Below are 26,441 nucleotides of genomic sequence, written 5' to 3'. Positions count from 1 at the left end.
TTTTTTTTGCTTCTGATTTTAAGTTTTTATATCACTTTTATTTCATACAAAATGAACCTAATACGTGTTTATTTAAGTTACTGATTTAAATTCAAGTGATCATTATTGACAAGTGTGAGCCGAAAACTGTTGTTTTGCAAATCAATTATTTAAGTTTAATATTTTAACATGAAATCGTTTCTCTATTTCGGCAATACGTGTGTTTCACAATAAATCGTAAAGAAAAAAAAATCACGAATTTCTGTTTTGTTTACGTTCATTTCGTGTTTCCGGTATAACTCGGATCACTTCCGGGTCACTGAGAGTTGTAGTCTTCGGTCCATGTGTGACTCAACGCACTAAACTACAGCTCATTTTTCCCGAACAGCGTACATGTTTGGACCGAGTCATGGGGGGAAAGAATAAGCAGCGAACAAAGGGGAACGTTCGGGTAGGTGTAATGTTTAATATAAACTCTAAATCCTTTTAAATAGTTGACATTTTGTTCGCCGACCTAAATGTAAACAGCTAACACTAGCTAGCTTCAGGAAGCTACTTTACTTTCCCGCTATATTTCTCGTTTAAATGACGTTTAAAACATTCAATTCATTTAAATGCGTGTTTCCGCTCATTTTTTATTTCCCCAGCCTTCCAGCAGTGGCCGGGCTGCCGAAGTTCTGACCCGGGAAGGAGGCGTCATCCCCGGGTTCGTCGGTTTTGACACGTCGATCACGTCCGACCTGAGCTATGTTCCTGCCATCCATGGAGCCGAAGAGATCGACAACCTGGTGGACGCTGACTTCAGACTGGTCCTGAGGAAACTGTCCAAAAGAGATGGGGTCACGAGGCTAAAAGTGAGGCTGAACTCTCGGAAGTGTTTTAAGAAACATTTTTTTTGTACGAGATGATAAAAGTTTGTTTTTGTTTTTCACTGATCCAAAGGCAGTCCAGGACTTTGGGGCCATGTGTCAGGAACGGGATGCTGAAGATGTGAAAGGGGTGCTGCCTTACTGGCCCAGAATTTACTGCAAGATATCAGTGGTGAGCAAAACGATGGGTTCTACTTCATATTGGTGCTCCGCCCTCTAACGGCTTCGCTATTGGTTTACCCTGAGGCTCCACCTCGTCTTAAACCAATAGCGAAGCCGTTAGAGGGCTTCGCACCAATTCGTAGAACCTGAGATTATGATAGATAACTCAGGGGTTCTCAGGATCCTTAGTAAGTCTCAAAAGGCATTACATTTATGAATTAAAAAATAAATAACTCGTTTGGTACTGTCTGGTGACTCTATAATACATTTTTTAATTCAATTTAAAAGGCTATGATATAATAATAAAAAAACAATTATTTTCATTTAATTTCCCTCATTATTTCCCTATAATATTTGCATTTATTTTCTCTAATTATTTCCATTTATTTTCACATTATTTTCATTTATTTTTCCTGATTATGTCTCAACATTATTTTCATTTATTTTCTCTAATTTTTCCGTTTAATTTCCCTCATTATTTCCCTACAATATTTGCATTTATTTTCTCTAATTATTTCCATTTATTTTCACATTGTTTTCATTTATTTTTCCTGATTATGTCTCAACATTATTTTCATTTATTTTCTCTAATTTTTCCGTTTAATTTCCCTCATTATTTCCCTACAATATTTGCATTTATTTTCTCTAATTATTTCCCTTTATTTTCCTAAATTATTTTCATTTATTTTCACATTATTTCCATTTATTCTTTCCTAATTATTTTCCTTTATTTCTAACATTAGTCTCCATTAAATTAAAATTAGAAAATAAGGAACTGGAATTAACTGCACTGTAGAACTCTACACAATAGACTCTCTTTGAAACCACTGGACCTGGATGAACCTACGCAGTCTTAAATCCAAAGTCTTAAAAAAATGAATGTGATTTATGTCATTTAAAATCTTCATATATCAAGTGAACTTTATATATTTAACCATTTTCTTGACATTATTGTTGTATTACCATTATCCCTCTTTTTCTTTTTTACCTTGTTTGTAATTATATACATATTATCTATTTATATCAAATGTATCTCCGTAAGCATATGAATTAGTTTTACTTTTTCTTACCATAATTATGTCCTGTTATAAACTTGAATCAAACAATGAAATAATGTTTAATTATTTTTGGCGGTTGTTCTTGTGTGGGAATATATTTCTCACCTGACATTTGTACCGTGTAAATACCATGTTTTCAGAGTTTGATTAAATATCTGAATGTTGTGATTCCGGATCAATGCAGGAGATATTCTGATGGGAACTATGTAAATTTACTGCAGAAAATACATATGTTTTAAACTCTCCTGTCTTTTTCAGGACCATGATCGTAGAATCCGAGAGTCCACCCAACTGGCCTTCGAGCAGCTGGTGCTGAAAGTGCGTCGCGGCCTCGCCCCCTTCCTGAAGAGCTTGATGGGCCACTGGATCCTGTCCCAGTGTGACACGTACACGCCCGCGGCCTCCGCCGCCTGCCAGGCCTTCCAGGCGGCGTTCTCACCCGCCAAACAGCCCGAGGCGCTCGGTTTCTGCAAGGAGGAGATCCTGAACGTGAGTCGTGATGATTACTAGTGATCGACTCGATGCGGTTCTTTAGTGACGACGATTATTTTCATGCTCCTGCAGGTCATTCAAGACATTCTGTTAAAGGATACTGCAGAAACACTGAGTGACCCACAGTAAGTCGGATTGAAACAAGTTAAAATAACATTTGGATCACATTTTAATTTTTTTTTCCTTTCATCAGGAGTGTGATGGAGGAGGAGAGGGAAGCGAAATTCCTGCGCATGCTCACCAGCTCTCTCCTCGGAGTGAAGAAGCTGCTGTCGCTTCTGCCTCAGAGCGAGCGGGAGGCTTTGGAGCCCAGACTGGCGCAGCTCGTGACGGAAGGGAAGTTTTGGAAGTTCAGCAAACATAAAACGCCACAGGTACTGAGATGCATTACAGTGACGACTTAAAATGAAGGCTCCCATGGATCCTTTTAAAGGTCAACTAATGTTAAACTCGCACTCTCCTGACACGCATGTTTCAAAAGTTTCTCTCCAAGATGCAGTATGTTCCTCATCATGACCATGTTTTGACGATATTCATTTATAAAGTTGCTCTGAAATCTTGGCAAACGAGAGGTTACAAGAGCGGGGTCCATTATGAAAGAATAATAGCTTCACTCCTCCTCCAGCCAGCTGTAATCATGCCCCACTTTGTTTATACAATGAGTCCCTTGGAGGTGGAAACTTCGGGATTGGTGACGCGTGGTGACAAATCTTGATGTTTGACCAATCACATCAGAGTGGGTGTGGTTATGAGAAACGTGAAGTGTTGCCTTTATTGACATTTACAAATTCTTAAGTCAAAGTCTTAAAATGTGGAAACATTGTTAGTAAGATTCCATGTTGGTTTTAAAACCTCATAATTTCTGGTAACATTAATGAGTTGTCAACAAAATAACATCACAATAGATGAACTAACAAGACGACTTTAACATGGTTTACGGACCAACTTGGAGAATATGGTTATAGGCAACATGTACAAGGCAATAAGGCTGTAGTGATACACTTGTCTAATGATACCATTGGATTCTGTATATTCAGCTCACAATACGATTTGAGTTGATGTATTTGAAAACACTCATCATCATAACTTGAATTTTTATTTTTACGGATTACACTGGATTTTTGTCGACATTTCCTGACTCTTATCTGGCTGAATGAATACGACTGAAAGACAGATGATTTCCAAGCATCCGCTTAAAAAAAAGTTGCTGGACTCGTCTGTATCCTCTCGTCCTCAGTCACAGCTTGGTTTTCGAGGGATTTCAATGTTCCTATAGCTACAGAGAATGTAATGACTGCTGCCATCTAGCTGTAGTTTTAGAAACTGCACAAAAATTAACAAATGCCTTGAGTATTTGCCTGTGAAATATTAAAAAAAAAAAAAAAGTTTATATTGTATATAAAATATAATTAAACCAAAAAAGATAGATAAAAAAACAACTGTTTTTTTTTCATTTTTAAAAATCAAAACTGTGCTGTTAAAAAATGATATAGAATAATGAACCAAAATATTTTTGTATAAAAATAAATAGATTTTTATTTTCTCGCCCACTACGAGGTTTTGCTGTATTTGGTTTGATTTTTCAAAAACCATGGTTGCATCAATAATTTCTGTGGTGTTTTTGTCACTCGTCAATTTTGGTTAATTGTCGATTTTGTTCTTAAATGTAATTTAAAATGATATTTAAAAACCCTGAAAGTGAGTCTTATAGTATTGTTACTGTGTGGCCGCAGGTCAAGGGAGCCTTCTTCGAGACGCTGTGTTCTCTCTGCGAACTGACGCCGGCGCTGATGCAGGCCGAGGCGCCTCGACTCTGTCCGGCCGTCCTTCTCAGCATCGACGACACGGACCCTCTGGTGCTGCCGTCTGTCTGGGAGGCGGTTCTTCACGTTGTGTCCACTATAGCCGTGAGTGTTAAAAAACCCTGTTTTTCATCCCGACGCCGTGACGTGACTCGTTTTTTCTTCCAGGACTGCTGGACACACGTCAACGCGAGGAAAGGCTTCTTACCGAAACTGTGGACGCTTTTAAAAGACGGAGGCAAAGGCATGGCCAAGTCTCTGCATCCCAATCTGATGCCGTTGCTCAGTAAACTGCCTGAACAAGTCACTGACCCTCCTTTGGACTTCTTCACCACTTTCTTCTCCTCACTCTTGGACGGGTAAGAACACATTTTCACTCCTCAAACCTCCCTTGAATTAGCTTCATGTTACTTCATGTATATGTTTTTATTTTGAAGCATTACATTTTGTTTTTAAAATAATTAAATTCCAAACTAGACTAGTCATGTGACGGTTGGATGAAGTAGCTTGGTACTCGTTTGGTACTGTCTGGTGACTCTATGATACATTTTATTAATTCAATTTAAAAGGCTATGATATAATAATAATAATACAAAAAATAGAAAATTTGAACATTTATTTTTCATTTATTGGAACCAAAAACTTTGTGTGAAAAAACCCCCAATTATTTTCATTTATTTTTCCTAATTATTTCCCTACATCATTTGCATTTATTTTCTCTAATTCTTTCCATTTATTTTCACTTTTTTTTCATTTATTTTCGCTCATTATTTCCCTACAATATTTGCATTTAATTTCTCTAATTATTTCCATTTATTTTCACATTATTTTCATTTATTTTCCCTCATTATTTCCCTACAATATTTGCATTTAATTTCTCTAATTATTTCCATTTATTTTCACATTATTTTCATTTATTTTTCCTAATTATTTCCCTGCATCATTTGCATTTATTTTCTCTAATATTTTCCATTTATTTTCACATTTTTTTCCTTTATTTTCCCTCATTATTTCCCTACAATATTTTCATTTATTTTCTCTTAATTATTTTCATTTATTTTTCCTAATTATTTACATTTATTTTTCCTAATTATTTACATTTATTTTTCCTAATTATTTACATTAATTTCCAACATTATTTTCATTTATTTTCCCCTCATTATTTCCCTACAATATTTGCATTTATTTTCTCTAATTATTTCCATTTTTTTTCACATGATCTTTATTTATTTTTCCTAATTATTTCCCTTTATCTTCTCCCTTTATTTTCACATTATTTCCATTGATTTTCCCCAATTATTTCCCTTTATTTCTAACATTATTTCCCCAAATTATTTGAAAAACAACCAAACATTTAAATTTTAACATTCATTTTAAACATTCAAAACTATTCAATCAAATGATGTTTCCATTGCTTCAGCCTCAGCAGTGAGCGAGCACACTCCAGTCCGTCGGAGAGCGCCGTCATCGTCGCGTCCACAGTGGAGTGTTTGAGGTTCACCGTGTTGCAGAACACGGATCCAGACGAGGCTCAGAGGAAGATCCGAACGATGCTGATCTCAGAACAGGTAAAGCTGCAGCTCCACGTATGAAACGAGCGTCGCTGACTCTGTTGCTCGTAGCTGCTGCCGCTGCTGGAGAAAGCTCTTGGAAGTGCGTCGCTGCAGAACGGACCTCTGTTCCTTCTGGTCACGGAGATGCTGGTGTCGTGGGAGAAGAGAGGCATCAGTGACGGGGAAGACAGTGATGTGTTTCAAGCACTCGTGACAGACTTCTGGTCAGAGCTGGGTGTTCTGTGCGTCAACTACACTGACAAGGAGCAGCCGGATCAGCAGGCTCTGGACGGCATTTCTACTTTGTTGCAGGTGAACTGTTCTCTTTTTTCTCCTTTCTTCATCATGTCTTTCTGTCTTCCATCTTCTGTCCCTCATGTCTTTCTGTCTTCCATCTTCTGTCCCTCATGTCTTTCTGTCTTCTATATTCTGTCGAACATGTCTTTCTCTCTCGTCTTTCCCTCTTTTTTTTCTTGTCCTTCCTCTCTTGTCTTTCTCTCTCCTATCTTTCTTGTCTTTCTCTCTTATCTCTTGTCCTTCCTCTCTCTCGTCGTTCTTCTCTTTTGTCCTTTCTCTTGTCTTGTCTCTCTCTTCTGTCTTGTCCTTTTTCTTTTGTTTTTCTCTCTTCTTTCTTGTCCTTTCTCTCTCAACTTTTCTCTCACGTCTTTCTCTCTTCTCTTCTGTCCTTTCTCTCTTCTTCCCTTGCATTTTTTCTTCTCTTTCTCTTCTGTCAATTCCCCTCTCTTTTCTTCCTTACTTATCTCTCTCTTTCTCGCTCTTGTCTTTCTCTCTTCTCCCTCTCTTTTCCTTCTCTCTCTTTTATTTTCCATCGTCTATCTATCTTTCCCCTTTCTCCCACTTTTCCCCCCTCCATCTCTCTCCTCTCTCTGTCTGTCTTTTCTCTCTATTATCTTGTCTATCTCTACCCTCTCTCTCTCTCCTCATACTGCTTCTACTCAAACTTCTACATCTTCTCCTTCTTCTTTTTCCACTTCTACCACATCCTCCATTTGTTTCATCTTTTTTCCACTTCTCTTAATTCACTTTACCTATTAGATCTAGATCTACTTCTGCTTCTTCCTATTCCTCAACTATTTTCTGACTTTATTATTATTATTTTTTAATTTTATTGTAGCGGTTTTATCTCTTTTTATGTCATTTATTTCCTTAATCTTCATTGACTTCAACCTTTTTTCAGTTTCAATAATATTTTTTAGTATTTTTCTTAGAGATGAGGAGGAAGAAAATAAATGTATTTATCGTCTTCATCCTCATCTTCTTGTTCCTGCACCAGTGCAACGATTCTTTATTTAAAAAATGCTCGTATATAAAATCTTTTCTAGTCCCTGATTCCCTTTTAACTCTTCCTCTTTAGGTGATGAGATACCCAGAGAAAAGAACCGCCAAGAACCTACTGAAGAAGAAGTCTGTCAAGATCTCTCTATCGGAGGAGGAGAAGACCGATACCGAGAAAGACTTTGCGGAGAAACCCGTCCAGACGGCTTCAGCGCTCGTGAAAGAAACGGCTCTCGAATCCCCGCAGACGCAACATTTCGAGAACGTGGTCTGCCAGCTGGCCCACCTGTGCCTGGTGCACGTGGACCAGAGGAACTCTGAGCCGCATCTCGTCTTCCTCTCCCGTCTCCTGCGGTCTTTCCACACGCCGAAGATCTTCAGCGTACGACCGATTTGAAAGAATCGATTCTTTTCATTCTGCCGCCTCTTAACTGAGACTCTTTTCGTTTTTTCAGACCCTACAAGAGGAGAGCGGCGGCGAGAAGAAGACGGACGCCAACAATCCCGCCGTCCAGTTCCTGCTGGAGCGAGTGACGGTCTGGCTCGCCGGGAAGAAGAGCAAAGACACGGAACACTTGGTCGAGATGATTTTCAGCTCCCTCCACTGTTGCAGCCCGCAGGAGACCACCCGCATGCTTAACCACATCACCACGGTAACCAGAGATTCTAATTTATACGTGTCTATGTGTGATCTGTAACTTAACTTAAATCCCTCCACAGATGAATCTGGAGTGGGCCGTTATCCTGCTGATCATCCAGAAGGTACGTGCTCTAAATCACTTCTTTTTCACCTCGGACCAGTTTAATGTCGGCTTTTTATTGATGATGTATCACATAAAGTCTGTGTTTGACTCATTTTCACTACTTAAAATAGTTCATTTTTTGAGGAAACTGCAGTGACACCAGCGTCTTGACGTGTCACGAGTGACAAACTTATGTTACTACAGAGTTACTATATACCTTTTTAGAAAAATTCAACTCCTTTTAGACAGTTATGATAAATAGAAATGATATTATATGAATAGTTTTTTCTTTCTGTTTCCGCCCAGTGGCAAATAACTCTTTGGGACCACTGCTCTAAAGATGACCTTCTAAAATTAAATATTCTTATTCATGGTTCCTTCAGGAATCTAAGATAAATCTAAGAATAAGGTCTTGATTGAAATTACATTGTCTCTCAATAGTCTTGAAAGAACACATAAAAAAAATATAATGTTGGTTTCAAATGTGAAAATATTTAGTACCGTTTATTTATTTACTTTAAAATGACAATTTTCTGCACGAAAAAATGCTGTATTTTGTGGTAATTCAAAGGAAAGTTTTTCAGTTCATGTTTATTTTATGTTAAGATAAACATTTTAGTGAGATTGTCCCTAATGTTTGTATCGTTAATGTGTTTTTTTATTTGTTATTTTCATGTTAAATGGAACATAAATTAAAGTTGCTTTAAACTGTTGAAACCCTGTTATTAAATATTGATATATATACTGTATATATATATAAATATATACTTTTACAGGCTTGTGCTGATGCTGAGACTCACATGAGCTGCCGGGATTGGCTCAAAGGCTCAATTCTCGGGGAACGACTTCTGAGATTAACGAAGGAGCTTTGCAAGGTGGAACGTTCTTCTTCCTCTTCTTCTTCGTCGCCCAGCAGTTGGACTCTGATCAGCCTGGTGCTTTCTCAGCATCGTAACAATGGTAAAAACATTTTTTCTTTCTCCTTTGTCTGAGCAACGACAATGTTTGCTCCTGTATAAAGTCTTTAAATCGGAGTAAGTCTGCAGGAGCAAATTCCAAACGGGTTTATTCAACTGAACCTTTTTATTAGTTCCTATGAGACGACACTACAAGGTGAAGCTTCCACGTGTCGACACTTGAATTACTGACCATTTTCCCGTCTGTCTGTAAAGAAGTTCTCAATTACCTAGTTTTAAACTAAAAAGATAAAACTCTTGGTGTTATTGTCACTGATCACATTTGGCATTTGCTCATTACAACCCCCCATATCTTTTGAATCACGTGTGTTTAGCCCAAAATCTTCCCAGGAAAGTCATTTAAAGTCGCTCGCATGATGGTCGTCCGACTTCAAAGTAGATTAATGATAGATTTTCTGATTTATAAAGATGTGAGTAAGATTATAAATGTCAACAATCCTACTGAGACTTATGGAAGAGTAAATACTATATAAATAAAAAGTTTCTGTTTCGTTTTAAAGTATAAAAAGAACATAAGAATAATAATTTATTGTATTTATAAGGCGCCTTTCAGGACACCATAGATTATAAAATGGTTAAAATGACAACAGTAAAACAGAAGTTTCAAAGATAAGAAAGATAAAAAGTTTCTTAAAGGGATTATAAAACAAAATGTCACATTTAGACTCGTATTTCAAGTACAAGACAGTTTGTTTGACAATCGTTCCCACAAACTAAACCGCAAATAGATGTTGGCTATTTGTGTTATTGAGTTTTTAAACCCTGTCATTCCTCAGTTAATCAATTAATCTTTTTGTTTCGATGTCATTTAATGTTGTGAAACCAAAGGTTGCAGCTTCTGATTTAGGTTTTCTGACTTTTAAAGCAGTAAAAAAAAGTTTGTCAGAGGAGCTCCAGGTGAACTCAATCTCATAGGTCAGCGGCTCTGGCTCGGAGATCACGTCCACTGGGCTGAGTCAGCAGTCGACGCCTCCGGAGCCATAAAGCCATGAATCCTTCTGTCGTCATTTCTGCAGCCGAGCAGTTTTTCCGAGCAAACGACGGCGGCGTGCATTGTTAAAAAATAATGTATAAACCTGGGATAATCTGCGGAACGCTAGGATTGGGAGAAAGACGGATGAGCTGAATAATTGTTTCTTTAACTGGCCATTTGTTACAGTGAACATTATGGAGGATTGTGATGGTTACTTTGTGTATATGTGAGTTATTGTGATATTTTAGTATCGAAGTATATCAGAGCCATCAGAATATTGAATGGTTAAATCTAACTTTTTATATGTTGAAACTTTTCATTTTTTTATTAATGTTTTTTTGTTAGCATTTTAAAAATGTTTAAATTCAATAATTTATACATATTGATGGCTTGAATTAGTTTTTTTAATAGTTGGATTTTTTAATGATGAATATTTTCAAAATGGACAAATTTTGAGTTTGATATAATTATTCCAATAATTAAAAAAAATAAAATGAAGTTAATATTTCCTTTAATTTTTAGCCATTTAAATTCAATTTAAGAAAAATTTGGGAGCAGACAAAACGGATGCAATACATTAAAAAAATGATTTAAATTAATGATTTAATTAAAATGGATATATTATTTTGCATTTTTATAAACATTTATTACACATATAAACCGTTTTTTAATAGTTTAATTAAACAAATTGAATACTTTCAAAATTAATACATTTTTGTTTTGATTATTCATATAATTAATAAATAAAATGTTTTAATTCAGCATTTTTTTTTATTCTTGGCCATTTAAATTTAACATGTATAAAAGCATTTGGATAACAGTGCCGGCAGACACCGAAAAAGGCAACAAATTAAAAATTATAAAATTGAATGTAGAACAATTAATTATTAATGATACAAGAATAAAAAATAAATGTTCAATATTTTTCAATTCCCAGCCTTTAAAATGTAAAATTGTCAATATAATGATGCTACCAGACAATACTTAATTTAAAAGTCTATAAATAAAATATTAATGTTATGTATAATTATTGGAATTAGAATATCAAACTCTGCGTAAAAAAAATAAAAAAAATAAAACATTTTCAATATACAAATCAGTGAATTCAATGAAAACAAATTGAACATTATTTTCAATATAGAAATGATTTAATTATTCCCCAAAACTAATGAAATGATAAAAATTAGCAATGTTTAAAATGTAAGATTCGACCTTTACAATTTTATGACGGCACTGATCTACTGGTATATATTTCAGAACCTCTCATCGGCGAAGTCTACATGGAGAAGATCCTGGAGAAGCTCCACTCCACCCTCTCCGAGACCAAGAAGCTGTCGGACGCCGGCAACATGGACCCGCTGGTCTCCTTCATCTGCGACGTGGCCTCCACCTTCTTCTCCTCGGTGCAGGACTGTCTCCTGCTGCTCTCGGCCGAGGACCTTCTCTTCACCGTTTTCCAGCTCACGGCTCAGGACCAGAAACACACCTACCTGTCAGGTAACTGTGTGGAAATGGGATTCATTTGAAGGTTAAATAACTGTTTTGTTTTCTTTAAAGACTCACTTTTGGAGAAGCTGAGGAAAGTGTGTACGTCTGGAATCCGATCTCTGGTCCAACACTCGGAGTACGAGGTGAAGGCAGATGGTTTCCTGCCGAGTGCAGCCAAGTGGGTCAAGAACCGACTGACCTTGACCTCCCTCGACACCAAAAGGTTAGAAAATGTCCCATTTTTCTTGACACAAAACTAAGATCATATTCCTCCCGACATGGACTTCAGTCTACAGGTGTTGGTACGTGCCGTCCAAAATCTAGTGGAGACCCTCGGCGCCGTGACCGAGCACGAATCCTCCTCCCTCGTCCAGTTCTTCTCTCATTTGATCCCCAGCAGATCAGGGTGGGAGAAGATCCGCAACGCCTTACCCCCTCAGGTGATGGACGAGCACTGCTCGGGGGAAATCGAAGAGTCACTTTCTGACGTCTCGCTTCTTCTTCTTTCGTCCCCTGCAGTGGATCAAGACCAGTCTGCTGTCGGGTCGCTACAGGGGGACCTTCGACAAGTCCTCGGTGGACATGTGGAGGTGCGACACGTCCAACAGGTTGCCGGCTCACCTTTGCACGAGCGCTCTGCTGGGGAGAGTCATCCAGACGGTGGCGCCCTCTCCTGGTGATCCTGAGGGAAGAGATGGATGTTTGAACCTTCCGGACCTCAAGGATACAGGTTTTACTTTTATTCTGTCTTTATTGTTTGAGCTTTGTTCTGTTTTTACATTTCCCGTAGAGAGTTTGTTTATATTTACTCGCTCAGCTGCGATCTTAATCTTTTATGGAAGTATATCAGTAGCCTCAGGATATTTAAATCTTTAAATTCATTAAATAGTTTTTTAGCATTTCATTATTTATTTAAATATTTAAATCACAAAACGTGAATATTTTCCAAATGTTTTTTGATATTCTGATTTCCAATCATTAAAAAAATACATATTCTAAACTCAATACTTTTTTTTTAATGCGTTGCCTTTTAACGCATTGCTCTGTTATACCAACATCAATATATTGAATTAAATTAAATTATTATTATTTTTTTTAATTTAAGTAGTTTCTTTTGGAATAATTGGAATTATTATATTTAAAAAAAATCAATTCAATCATTCAACATAGAAATCATTAATACAATTGTTGTCCTCAGTCATCTCGCAGGATTTCATGTTCCTCTTGCTGTGTATGATGTAATGACTGCTGCCATCTAGTGGCTGGAAGTTTAATGTCAACACTAAAATGAACAAACTCTGAATATTGTATGTTAATTGCATATTTAAAAAAAAATCCGGAAGTTGACTGTATCCTCTCGTCCCCAGTCATCTCTCAGGATCTTATGTTCCTCTTGCTGCGTAGGACGTAATGACTGCTGCCATCTAGTGGCTGGAAGTCCAATTTCAACACTAACATGAACAAACTCTGAATATTCTATTCTAATTGCATATTTAAAAAAAAAAGTTTCAGAAGTTGACTGTATCCTCTCGTCCTCAGCCATCTCGCATGATTTCAACGTTCCTCTTGCTGCATAGGACGTAATGCCTGCTGCCACCTAGTGGCTGGAAGTTTAATTTCAACACTAAAATGAACCATCTCTGAATATTTCCAAGTTAATTGTTTATATTTTTTAAACCGGCTGAAATTGACCGTATCCTCTGGCCCTCAGTCATCTCGCAGGATTTCACTGTTCCTCTAGCTGCGTATGAAGTAGTGACTGCTGCCACCTAGTGGTCCCGGAAGTTTAATTGAACAAACGCGGTGAATATTTGATGCAGTATTGTGAAAAAATATTGCAATATTCAAGTGTATTGATATTTTCTTAAAATATGGCAGCCACTTATCTTTAATTCTAATCAATAAAGTTCTACCTTACCTTACCTTACGCCTATGACGACATCACTGTGCAGTATAATTAATAATAATAATAATAATATAATGAATAACTGCAGCTTTAAATCATATTGTTAAATCCACTCCTACACGTCCCAACAGTCGCGGAGCTGCTGTTCGCCCTCCAGTGGTGCAGGGAGGTGGAGCACAGACCGACCGGCAACCATCTCGGCCTGTTGGCTGACCTGGGCCTCGTGGAGGATCTTCACTCGCTCGTGCCCACCAACGACCTGCTGCAGACTCTTTACACGCGGTGAGGACGAGAATCAATTAACCTTTCGTGAACGTGTGATGATGTTCCTCATGGAGTGTGGAAGGAAGATCAAGGGAACTGAATTCATGTGTCGTCCTGCTGGTAACAATGAGGACAAAATTAATGTTGAATCACCTTTTTATTTGCAGGTCGTTGGAGGAAGGAGGATTGTGGTCGTTGACCCTGGAAAACTTCATCCATTCCAACAACCTGGCGGCGTCTCACGGTTCAGACTTGAGGAAGCTCCGCGGGTCGGTCGACAGTTTGACGATGCCGTCCACCCAGAGCCAGCTGAGCTCGCTGCAGGTGATGTGTCCGCTCATGACCAGAGACGAGCGGGACGCGCTGGTGGCACTGGCCACTGCGGCCATCGTCAACTGGCAGGAGAACGACGGTGAGCGACTTCGACTTGACCCCGATGGCAAGATAACGATGACCCGACAAATCGGTTGATCAGTTATCAATTTAATCAATAATATGATTTGGGCCTTTCAAAGCACACAAGGACAACGAACAGACAGATTGAAAGCAACAGTCAAACAATAAGACAGGAGTTTTAGAAGTTAAGAGAGGTGCATAAAGTGTTTTTTAAAAAGTTTTTTAAGGTAAAAACTACAAAACAGGAATCACGGTGAATAATCCAGTTTAAAAAAGGTGCATTTTGTTGGTTTAAGGAAAGATTTAAAGACGGTCAGTTAATGTTACGAATGTTTAAGTAGATTCATGTTGATATGATAATAATAATATTAAATTTTATTTAAAAACCTAACTCTCCTGACTCGCTCACATGTTACAAAAGTTGAAGTCTCCAAGATCCAGTAAAAGTACCTCATCATGACCATGTTTTGAAAATATTACTTTATAAACTTGCTTTAAAAATCTGGGCGAACAAGAGGTTACAAGAGCGGAGTCCATTATTTTGTAACGATGGCAAGCCAGCTGTAATCACCCCCGCTTTGTTTATACAAAGAGTCAATTGGAGGCGGAGACTTCCGGGATTGATGACGCGCGGTGACAAACCTTGGCGTTTGACCAATCACAGCAGAGTGGGCGTGGTTACAGTCAACAAGATTAAATGTGTAGAAAACAAAGATCAATTAAAAAAACACTTGAATTCATACTTAAGTTGCCCTTTAAGATAAGATAAGGAACAAAGACGATGGGTGTCTTAACTGGATTTTGTTTGGAGAAGAAGATATTTTAGATAAATTGAGATTAAGACTTCCTTTTTCGTAAGAATACCTGTGCTGTGTCTCAAATCGCATACTAGCGTACTCAAAGATAGTGTTTTTTGTGCCTTAGTGCGTCTCAATTCTTAGAACCTAGAGCTGGTTGCAACATCGTTAAATAGTAGTAGAAGAAGAAGCTGTCGCGTCATTTCCTGTTAGTGTGTAGCAGCAGTGTTTGATTTGAGACATACTATCTGTGGAGAATTTGCGTACTAGTTAGCATGTACACTATCCTGATGCATACTAACTTGTAGTATACTAAGAGAAGTATGAAATTTGTGACACAGCACTGGTGTTCTCCCCATGACTTTTAGATTTTGACCCCTTGTGTGATTGCGTTTGACCCCTGTGACCTCAGTAAATGTGCTTAATCGAAAGTCGTCTCCTGACCCTCAGACATCCAGGCGCCTCTGACGGTGCTGCTGGTGTGTCTGGAGGCCGACACCCCAGTGGAGGAGGAGGTTCTGCAGGCGGTTCTGGCCACTATGATGGAGTGGAGGAACAGCAGGGAGGAGTGGTTCCTGTTTGGAGGGTAAGAAAACTCTCTCTTATAGGTGATTATTGAACTTTTTTGTAACTTATAGTTCCACAAATAACGAGCTGGATGAATAAAAAACAAATGGAAATTTATGACTAAAACAAATCAATTAAACTTTGGTGTTTTTTGTATGTCTTGTATATATTTTCTCTTCTTTCTTTTGTCTGTTTTTCTATATTTTGATCCTTAAATATTAAGAAAACTACTCGTATATAATATATGATCATTAGTGGGAGCTTAAATTCAAAATTATATAAAAAACAAAAGGGAAATACCTTTAGAAAATGTACTTTTAAATCAATTTTTATTACTAGAATCATATCAAGTGTTTATTTGATTTAATGGATGAAGTTTTTTATAATATCAAATCAGAGTTAAATATTATAGTTTCAATATCTGGCATTTATTCAACATAATGATGTAAGTATGTAAGTAAGTAATTTATATTTATATAGTGCTTTTCTAGACCAGGGTCACAAAGCGCTTAAACAATCAAAACAATAACCATAGAGTATATACTTAAAAGGGAAAGATAAAACTGCATAATATCCGGACAAGTAGTCGTTAAAACAGTTTAAGTTGATACAAATAAGTAATTTAAATTCAGTTTTTTTTCACTTTGTAACACGGTAAGGAGTGATGTAATAAATATGTTTGTAAATTGAGAAGAAATATAAAAAATATTTACCCTGTTATAAGACTTAGATTAAATAAATGAGACGTGTGTGTATATAAATAAGGAAATACAGTAAAAGCTGTTTTCTTTCACTCATTACTTTTGGTGTTCGGTCTTTTTACCGTAATGACTGTTATATAAGTGCAAAGCTCCTGTTCTCTGTTTATAAGACTTGGATGAAATAATAAAACAGAGACATGTGTGTGTATATAAATAAGGAAATGCAGTAAGAACTATTCTCTTTCACTCCATTACTTTTGATGTTCGCCCTTTTTACCGTAATGACTGTTATATAAGTGCAAAGCTCCTGTGCTCCGTGTTAAAAATTTGTCTAGATCGTAAAAAAACCTTTTGAGGTTAAACGTAAACTTAAAATATTCAGTCATTCTTGTCGTCAATGGAGTTAAAAGAGTTGTGTATTTTTCCAACGTAATCAAACTTCCTGATTGAATCTATTCTCCAGAGACTTGTCCAAGGCCAGCGCCCGTCAGTTGAGTCTCATCGTGGAGATGACGCGCTTCCTGTCGCTCCTGGTGACTCGCGGCGCGTCGGTGCTCGGCGGCGGCCAGTGGGACTTCCTGCTGTGTTCTCTGCTGGCCTGGCTGGAGGTAAAAGAAAACCCGCGTCGATAACGAAAAAACCTTCCACGTCCTTCATCAACTCTTCATCGTCTCCCGCAGACGTCCAGCGACAACGTGGGCGCCCTGTGGGACCCCTGGGTGCAGCTGTGTCTGTGCGAGAACGCCGCCATGATCGTGAAGCTGAGTCGCTTCTTCGCGGCGCCGACGCCGCCGGAGCTGATGGAGAAGCTGCCGCCGGGACTCGCCGGGGAATGGACGGACTTCTTCGTGGAAGGAATCTACAGCCTCCTGTTGCCTCTGCCCGTCAAGATCATAGGTGTTTATAAGGATTTGAAAGCTAGTTTTAAAGTATTTTAAACATCCATCTATGGTTTTAAAGCTAGTTTTAAAGGATTATAAGCATCTATCTATGGTTTTAAAGCTAGTTTTAAAGGATTATAAGCATCTATCTATGGTTTTAAAGTATTTTAAACATCTATATATGATTTTAAAGCTAGTTTTAAAGTATTATAAACATCTATCTATGGTTTTAAAGTATTTTAAACATCTATCTATGGTTTTAAAGCTAGTTTTAAAGTATTTTAAACATCTATCTATGGTTTTAAAGCGAGTTTTAAAGTATTTTAAACATCTATCTATGGTTTTAAAGTATTTTAAACATCTATCTATGGTTTTAAAGCTAGTTTTAAAGTATTATAAACATCTATCAATGGTTTTAAAGCTAGTTTTAAAGTATTTTAAACATCCATCTATGGTTTTAAAGCTAGTTTTAAAGTATTTTAAACATCCATCTATGGTTTTAAAGCTAGTTTTAAAGTATTTTAAACATCCATCTATGGTTTTAAAGTATTTTAAACATCCATCTATGGTTTTAAAGCTAGTTTTAAAGTATTATAAACATCTATCTATGGTTTTAAAGCTAGTTTTAAAGTATTTTAAATATCTATCTATGGTTTTAAAGCTACTTTTAAAGTATTTTAAACATCCATCTATGGATTTAAAGAAAGTTTTAAAGTATTTTAAACATCTATCTATGGTTTTAAAGCTAGTTTTAAAATATTATAAACATCTATCTATGGTTTTAAAGCTAGTTTTAAAGTATTTTAAACATCCATCTATGGTTTTAAAACTAGTTTTAAAATATTATAAACATCTATCTATGGTTTTAAAGCTAGTTTTGTGAATAAAATATTCAAAATTATGCCAAAATAAATATAAAAAGTAGATAAAAATGGTAAATTTCTGTGATTTGAGCCATTTTAGAATAAGCAAAAACTAATGTATTTCCATCCATATTGATGTTTCTCCGCAGAAGCCTTCAAAGAACCGGACGACTCGCTGTTTCCTCTGGCGCCGCTGCGGTCCGTCGGCGTGGCGCTGACCCACGTGCCGGTCCAGCAGCTGAACCACAACTCCCTCCCGCCCCGGTTCATCGCCGACCAGAAGACCAACCTGCCGGAGCCCCTGCAGACCCTCCTCAACACCTGCTGCCCGCTGCTGCTCTTCAAGACCCGAGCGCTGCAGGTGGCCGTGTACCACGTGCTGGGGAAGTGAGTAGGGTTGACCTTTGACCTCCGATTAACCAGTCTAATAAATAATTTAAAACGGTTTAACAAAACTTTTTTTCCCATAAAGCGGCCAAATCTTTAAAGCACTTTTGGTTGTGAGGTGGAATAATTTTATATTTGCCAAACTATGGTTGTAAGAAAATATTGAAGCACTTAAATATCGTAATATTAAAAAAAATATGTATTGATATTCAACAGCACTGTATCGTTAAAAAAAAAAAGAAGTTTTCTAATCATACAATTAATGTAGAAGTATTCAGAGTTTGTTCATTTAAGTGTTGAAATTAAACTTCCAGCCGCCAAATGGCAGCAGTTTATACGTCCTACTCAGTTAAAGGAACAATGAAAATCCCGGCAATGACTGAGGACGAGAGGATACAGTGACTCCAGTAGCTTTTAAAGCTGATGTTTGGACATATTTTGCTTTGAAAACCAATGAAAGCAGTTACAACTTTGTTAAGAGTCATGTGGTCTGTAAATTCTACAACACCAGAGTCAAGTACTCCACAATACTACAAATATATACTTGTTACTACAGTATCACAATGTATCGCGCCTTTTCCCTTTTACTTTGATATGTATTGTATCACCAGATTGTTGCCAAAACACACTTATACAAATTACAAAATGTAAGTTTCTAAAGAGAGGCATTTAGTAAATTTAACTTTTTTTTTTTATTACTGAGGATGAGAGGATACGGTCGACTGCTGGACATATTTTGGTTTCAAAACAAATGAAAGCAGTTACGACTTCGTCAACAGTCATGTGGTCTGTAAATTCTGCAACACCAGAGTCAAGTACTCGACAATACTACAAATATATCCTTGTTACTACAGTATCACTATATATCGTATCGTTGCCCCTGTACCGTGATAGGTATCCTATCTCCAGATTCTTGACGATACACTTCTTTAACAAGTGTGTAAAATTCCCATCAACTTATTAGATTATAATTTTTGACTTCCATAATCTGTCTCTTATCTTATCTTATTGGATTTACATGAATCTTAATTTTAATAAAACCATCAAGCGTCAATGTATTTGCTTAAAATACATTTTAATGTATTTATTTCCAGTGAAAAATCAATGTTAATTTCTTTAAAATCCTGAAAAAAAGTCCCTCTGAGCTGCTCTTCATGGACGCTGTGTTGCTCAAAGGGTGATGCCGCAGTTGCCGGAGTTTGACGGAGAAGCTGACGGCGTTAAACCGGACGAGGAAGGGAGCGAGCAGAGCCTGTGAGTTTCTTTCATTCTCCACGACATGTCTTGATCTTTGGCGATTGACGTGGACGTCCTCAGGTCTCCGCCCGCCGCCCTCATGAGCGTCGTCTCCACGTGCGAGGACCTGTGCGACAACATCCTGGCGGGTCTCCAGGTGGGCGAGTCGGCCGAGGTCCAGCCCCAGAGCGTGGAGTCCTCGTGCATCCTGGGATACCTGCTGTCCTGGAAGCTCCTGCTCACCTTCTTCAAGTCGTCGCCGTCCCACGTGAGTCGTCCTCACTTTCCAGTCGTCTTCTCGTCTCTTAACGTTTCCCCCGTTCGTCCTCAGCTGCGAGCGCATTATTCCCAACACCTGAAGAGCAGCGGATCGCTCAACAAGCTGCTGCTGCAGCTGTTCAAGCTCATGCCCGAGAACCCGGTGTACCCGGGTCAGGCCCCCGACGCCAAAGAACCCAAAACCTTCTTCACGGAGACGCTGTCTTTGGACGTCGACAGTAAGAAAACCAAGAAGCTCAGTGTCTAGTGTTTGATGATCTACTGACTCCTTTAAGAAACATCTTAAGACGTTTCTATTTGTTCAGGCTTTTCCTTGATTTTCTGGAACTCCTGTTGTGTTATCAGTTTTATCTTGATCTTTAAAGTATGTACTTTATTGAATATTGTTTTGATTGTTTAAGCGCTTTGTGACCCTGGTCTGGAAAAGCGCTATACAAATAAAAATTACTTACTTACTTACTAGTGTCAGCAGAGTATTTAGCGACTGAATTTAATATTTCAAATGTTTTTGTTTTAATTGAAATATTGTTGTTTTTAAGCAGTTTATTAAAAATAATTTTATTCAATAATTTGTAAATTGAAAGGTCGATTTTTAATTTAATTTAATTTATTTATTTTATTAAATTATTGAGTTTAGGAAATTGGTGGCACCTTTATACTATGAAGGTAGTTTTGTTTCTTTATTAATCCGTCAAAAAAAAGTTTCTAAATAAAAACATTTTCTTTGTTGTTTCCATCGGACAAATAATTACTTAAAAAAATATAAGGGAAAAATGTGGTCAAAGTGAAATAAATGTTTTAATGAGAAAAATAATTGCTTTGATTGAAGAAAAAGTTAAATAAATGTACTTGTACTAAAAATGTAAATATTTTCAATTGCAGAAAAATGTGTTCCAGGCAAAATAAATGTATGAACAAAAAACGTTGCTTAGATTAAAGAGAAAGTTGATTTAATTTAAAATAAAGATAAAAATAAAATATTCTGCAGGCAATAAAATATATATTTTTAATTACAGAAAAGTTGCCTCTGGCCAATTTTTTTTTTTTCTATAAAAAAACGTACTTCTATTAAGAAATATAAATATTTTTAATAAATGGATGGTTTGAACTGTTATTGAATTTGAGAATATATTTTTCAGGTTAAAAATTAAAAAAACTACCTTCAAATTATACCAAAACTTTTATGTCGAATTTTAAAAGCTACAAATTAAAAATATATTGATTTGAGAAAATTAGTTTTTTAACTATTAGAAAAATCAAACTCTTTGGGAAGAATTTGAAAATCAAATCCAACCTTTTAAATGAATTATTAAAAAAACAACAACAAAAAAAAAAAAAATTCAACCTTTTTATCATAGAAATTATTAAATACAAATGTTTAAAAAGCTTAAAAACGTCAAGTAAAATAAAAAATTCCAGTGGTACTGATATACTTCCATGGAAAACTTCTCCTCAGTAATTAAACTTGATTTCTCCTCCTGCCAGAGAGCGCCGGCGTCCAGTGGGAGCTCCCCCACCTGGCCTGCAGCGTGTACTACAGCGCGGTGCAGCACCTGCCCGCCATGGTGCGCCTCTGGTGGACGAGCCAGGAGAAGCGAGTCAGCGCCGCCGCCGACAAGTTCACCACCAAACACGTCAGCCCGGTTCTATCGGGCCAGGAGATCTCCTCGGTCCACACCAGCACGCAGATGTTCGAGAACATGACCGTACGTTTCTTTGACCTCCGACCTCTAGAGGTCAAGCCAGTAGAGTCACCGAGAGTTGTTTTTTTCGTTCCCCCCCCCACAGGTGAAGGCTCGCTCGGCGGCGCGCGAGGTCATCGCCACCTACTCCGTGGACGACATCTTCATCGAGCTGGTGATCCAGCTGCCGCAGAACCACCCCCTGGGATCCATCGCCGTGGAGAGCGGGAGGCGAGTGGGCGTCGCCGTGCAGCAGTGGAGGAACTGGATGCTGCAGCTCAGCACGTACCTGACGCACCAGGTGAGTCACCTGTGCAGGTGTGTCGGCGACGCCGCGATGTTGAAGGTTTAACGTAGAAATATAGCTTTGATAATTTAATCGTTTCTGTATTGAGAGTTTAAATTACTCTTTTTGGTTTTAATAACGGAATCAAATATTAAAAATAATTTTAATATATAAACTACTTCCAAAAATTAAAAAGACAACTTTCAAAATTAATTATTTTTTAATTTCTAGCCTTTAAAATTCAATATAAAAATGTTGGTCTAATAGTGTGATTTTACCAGACCAGTCGCAAATACTTTAAATCGTACCGTTTAAATAAAAACATTTAATTATTTATGTGTTTTTATCCATTTCTTCTTTTATTAATTCATGTATTTATACATTTCTTCTTTTATTAATTCATGTATTTATACATTTCTTCTTTTATTAATTCATGTATTTATACATTTCTTCTTTTATTCGTTCATGTATTTATACATTTCTTCTTTTATTAATTCATGTATTTATCCATTTCTTCTTTTATTCGTTCATGTATTTATCCATTTCTTCTTTTATTAATTCATGTATTTATCCATTTCTTCTTTTATTAATTCATGTATTTATACATTTCTTCTTTTATTCGTTCATGTATTTATCCATTTCTTCTTTTATTAATTCATGTATTTATACATTTCTTCTTTTTATTAATTCATGTATTTATAAATTTCTTCTTTTATTCGTTCATGTATTTATACATTTCTTCTTTTATTCGTTCATGTATTTATACATTTCTTCTTTTATTAATTCATGTATTTATCCATTTCTTTTTTTATTCATTCATGTAGTTATCCATTTCTTCTTTTATTCATTCGTGTATTTATACATTTTGTTGGCAGTATGCAAATTAAGTAGGTTTGAACACCTTATGCCCGCCCATTGAATTTTGCATGAAGCCAACAAAATGTATAAATACATGAATAAAAAAAGATGAAATGTATAAATACATGAATGAATAAAAGATGAAATGTATAAATACATGAATAAAAAAAGATGAAATGTATAAATACATGAATAAAAATGTGAAATTTATAAATACATGAATGAATAAAAGACTCGATGTATAAATACATGAATAAAGAAGAGACAAAATGTATAAATACATGAATAAAAAAAAAGACAAAATGTAAAAATGTATGAATAAATAAAAGACTAAATGTATAAATAAATAAATTAAAAAAAGACAATGTATAAATACATGAATAAATAAAAGACTACATGTATAAATACATGAATAAATAAGAGACAAAATGTATAAATACATGAATAAAAAAGATGAAATGTATAAATACATGAATAAAAAAAGATGAAATGTATAAATACATGAATAAAAAAAGATGAAATGTATAAATACATGAATAAAAATGTGAAATTTATAAATACATGAATGAATAAAAGACTCGATGTATAAATACATGAATAAAGAAGAGACAAAATGTATAAATACATGAATAAAAAAAAAGACAAAATGTAAAAATGTATGAATAAATAAAAGACTAAATGTATAAATAAATAAATTAAAAAAAGACAATGTATAAATACATGAATAAATAAAAGACTACATGTATAAATACATGAATAAATAAGAGACAAAATGTATAAATACATGAATAAAAAAGATGAAATGTATAAATACATGAATAAAAAAAGATGAAATGTATAAATACATGAATGAATAAAAGATGAAATGTATAAATACATGGATAAAAAAGATGAAATGTATAAATACATGAATAAATAAGAGACAAAATGTATAAATACATGAATAAAAAAAGATGAAATGTATAAATACATGAATGAATAAAAGATGAAATGTATAAATACATGAATAAAAAAGATGAAATGTATAAATACATGAATAAATAAGAGACAAAATGTATAAATACATGAATAAAAAAAAAGACAAAATGTAAAAATGGATAAATAAATAAAATACTAAATGTATAAATAAATACATTTAAAAAAAAGACAATGTATAAATACATGAATAAATAAAAGACTACATGTATAAATACATGAATAAATATTTATATACAGAAAAACATAGTTCTTCAACAAAAATACAATCAGAACTATTAATACATTTATACTTATTATACAGTTATTTATACTTGTGTCATTTATTGTCCTTCATAGTCACATGATGGTCTGTTCGTCGTATGATTGGCTGAGAGTTTGATCAAGTAGCTCGGTACTCCATTAGTAATGTCTGGTGGCACTTTTACGCCAATATCTCTATATTGAATTCAAAAAGCTACAAATTAAAAATGATTAAATTTAGAACAGTTATTCGTGAATGATTGAAACGAGAATATCACAACACCTCCCCCCCCCCCCCCCACAGAACGGCAGCATCATGGAGGGTCTGGCTCTGTGGAAGAACAACGTGGACAAGAGGTTCGAGGGCATCGAGGACTGCATGATCTGCTTCTCCGTCATCCACGGATCCAACTACTCGCTGCCCAAGAAGGCCTGTCGCACCTGCAAGAAGAAGTTCCACTCGGCGTGTCTGGTACGTCCAGCACTTCCTGGTCGCTGCGACCTCGTGTTGACCTTCTTCTTCTTTTTCTTCTTCTTCTTCTTCTCCTCACAGTACAAGTGGTTCACGTCCAGCAACAAGTCAACATGTCCGCTCTGCAGAGAAACTTTCTTCTGAGATCTTAAACCAGTATTTTCTTCCTGATCCAGACCCGGATGAAGACGTCGACCTCAAAAAACAACAACAATGATTTAATTTCAGATGTTAAAATATCCGACATGTTTTTTTCTTCTTTTATACATTTTAAAAACATCGAAATAAGGAATTCATCATTTTTAAACTGCAGTTGTTTTTTTTTTCTTTCCCCATCAGGTTTCACGTATATTTCCTAATATTTAGGAGTGTAAAGAAACTGTGAATAGAATTTGTGGCTCATGTCAATCATCGGTTCAAGAGGATATTCTGGGATGTTTACCGTTTCCTCCTGCTGCTGTACACACACAAATAAAATACTCTGTCGGAAAATCATGATTAAAATATACCTTCTTTTTTTGGTGTCTTTAAAAATAATAAGCAGCTTAAATCTTACAACTAAATATATGAAAAGCCAAAGTGTGGCCTAGTGTGATACTACTATATAACATTTATATTGTACTTTTAAAAAATATACACAATCATTGCTACAATATACTTAAAGTGCTTTGTTTTAAAACGTTTTTTATTCACCTTTAATTTTAAGCTGATTGACTGAATAGTTAGTGAATAAAAAAATACTTTAAAAATAATATGCCTTTATTTTGTATATTTTTATTGTCCATGTTTATTTTTTTATTGAGTTTTCCTTTAATTTTCTTTATAAAAAAAAAAGCGTGTAGTATAATCTTTTTAGAACATATATGTTAAAGCTTTATGATCGATTAATTTTTCTGTATCAATTATTTTAGTGTATACATGTAGATACTTTCCCTTCATAAAATACTTCTAACCTTACTTTTCTTTTTTAAACACAAACACTTTCTACTCAATGGGTCACTTATGCGTTTATGACGCTACAATGAACATCCACCAGGGGGCAGCATTGGCACAATAAAAATATTCCTCTCCCTCGCTTGTGACATATTCTCTTCAACAAGTCCCACAATGCAGTGCAACAGTTGAAGAAGCGCTTTTTTAACGCGTCATCATACATTTATATTTACATTCTTTATATGAGGCTGGAGTGTGACGATAGGAAAAATAAGAAAATAAGGGATAACTCAAGTATAAATAATAAAAAAAAAGTAAATTATTTTTATAATTTTTTTTCTGATCTTTGAAAAGTTATGAAATTACAAAAAAACTAAACAAATGTTGCTTCATACGAATATTTTTCTAAAAGTATCAAATATCTGAGGTCAAATTTGCCCCAAAATATATGACCGTAAATAACGTCAGTCACGTGACTCCTCCCACTAAAAGATTTCCCTCAATTGTTCGCACCTGTCGCTGCAGGTGAGTTCAGGAGCTCGCGGACGCTCGTGCTAACAGGTGAGTTCGTCTCTGAGGTTTAAACTGTCGACTGACAGGTCATGTGACCAGGAGTACCTGATGAGGGTGAATATTAATGTATTACAGGTGTTTTGATGGTTAATAAACTTGTGTTGAAGTTCAAACTGTGTCAACTTTCTTATCCACACAAGGATTTTTGTTTTTATACATAAAGATTTTTCCTTTTGAAATAGAAAAATGTTGCTTCTTAGCATCAGAATGGTTTGAAGTGTTTTTTTTCTTCCCCAATCCAAGGTTTAAAATAATAAAGGTTTATTATCAATGGTTTGAAGGGGTTTTTATACACAAGTTTTCTTTTTAAATACTAAGGTAACAAAAAACCTTTTTTACATCCAAAATGGTTTCAATGTTTTCTTGAAATGCTTATACTTTTACATTTTTTTTTATATTTTTTTCCAGCATTAGTTTGAAATGGTTCTTTGATTTACAAAGGTTTATTAACAAGGGTTTGAAATGTTTCTTATACAAAGGTTTTCTGTTTGAATACAAAAGTACAAAAAATGTTGCTGCTTTGCATCTAGAATAGTTGGAAAAGTGTTTCTTGAAATGTTTATACAAAAGGGTTTGAAGTTGTGTGGGTTTTTTCTCAAATAGGTTTGCAGTGTTTCTTTAACGTTCACCGTTTTCACACTTTATCCATGAAAGTTTGAATTTTTGCATCCATGGTTTGAGAAAGTTGACATTTAAAGTTCAATATCTCTGTACAAAGTATGTTTATACTTTGATATCAATGGTTTGACA

The 26,441-nt window shown here is 35.7% G+C and overlaps 1 protein-coding gene across 1 annotated transcript; it reads left to right on the top strand.

Annotated features, from left to right (window-relative positions):
• Positions 1-305: 305 nt before the first annotated feature.
• ltn1 (listerin E3 ubiquitin protein ligase 1) lies at positions 306-24,691 on the top strand. Its single transcript, XM_087806866.1, has 31 exons — positions 306-430; positions 627-833; positions 922-1,020; positions 2,327-2,557; positions 2,633-2,685; positions 2,754-2,934; positions 4,294-4,467; positions 4,531-4,721; positions 5,783-5,930; positions 5,985-6,227; positions 7,291-7,593; positions 7,667-7,864; positions 7,932-7,973; positions 8,731-8,914; positions 11,162-11,401; positions 11,462-11,615; positions 11,682-11,832; positions 11,912-12,122; positions 13,430-13,580; positions 13,730-13,974; positions 15,206-15,341; positions 16,487-16,631; positions 16,704-16,920; positions 17,917-18,154; positions 19,331-19,408; positions 19,472-19,658; positions 19,722-19,887; positions 21,155-21,375; positions 21,458-21,652; positions 24,018-24,185; positions 24,267-24,691. Exons 1-31 carry the CDS (start codon positions 389-391, stop codon positions 24,327-24,329), a joined length of 5,262 nt encoding a protein of 1,753 aa, XP_087662992.1. The 5' UTR covers positions 306-388; the 3' UTR covers positions 24,330-24,691.
• The last annotated feature ends 1,750 nt before the right edge of the window (positions 24,692-26,441 follow it).

This window comes from Callionymus lyra, chromosome 14 (genome assembly GCF_982586985.1).
Source record: "Callionymus lyra chromosome 14, fCalLyr1.hap1.1, whole genome shotgun sequence".
NCBI lineage: Eukaryota > Metazoa > Chordata > Actinopteri > Syngnathiformes > Callionymidae > Callionymus > Callionymus lyra.
The sequence above is the reverse complement of the archived record's forward strand: the minus strand, read 5'-3'. Positions and strand labels throughout refer to the sequence as shown.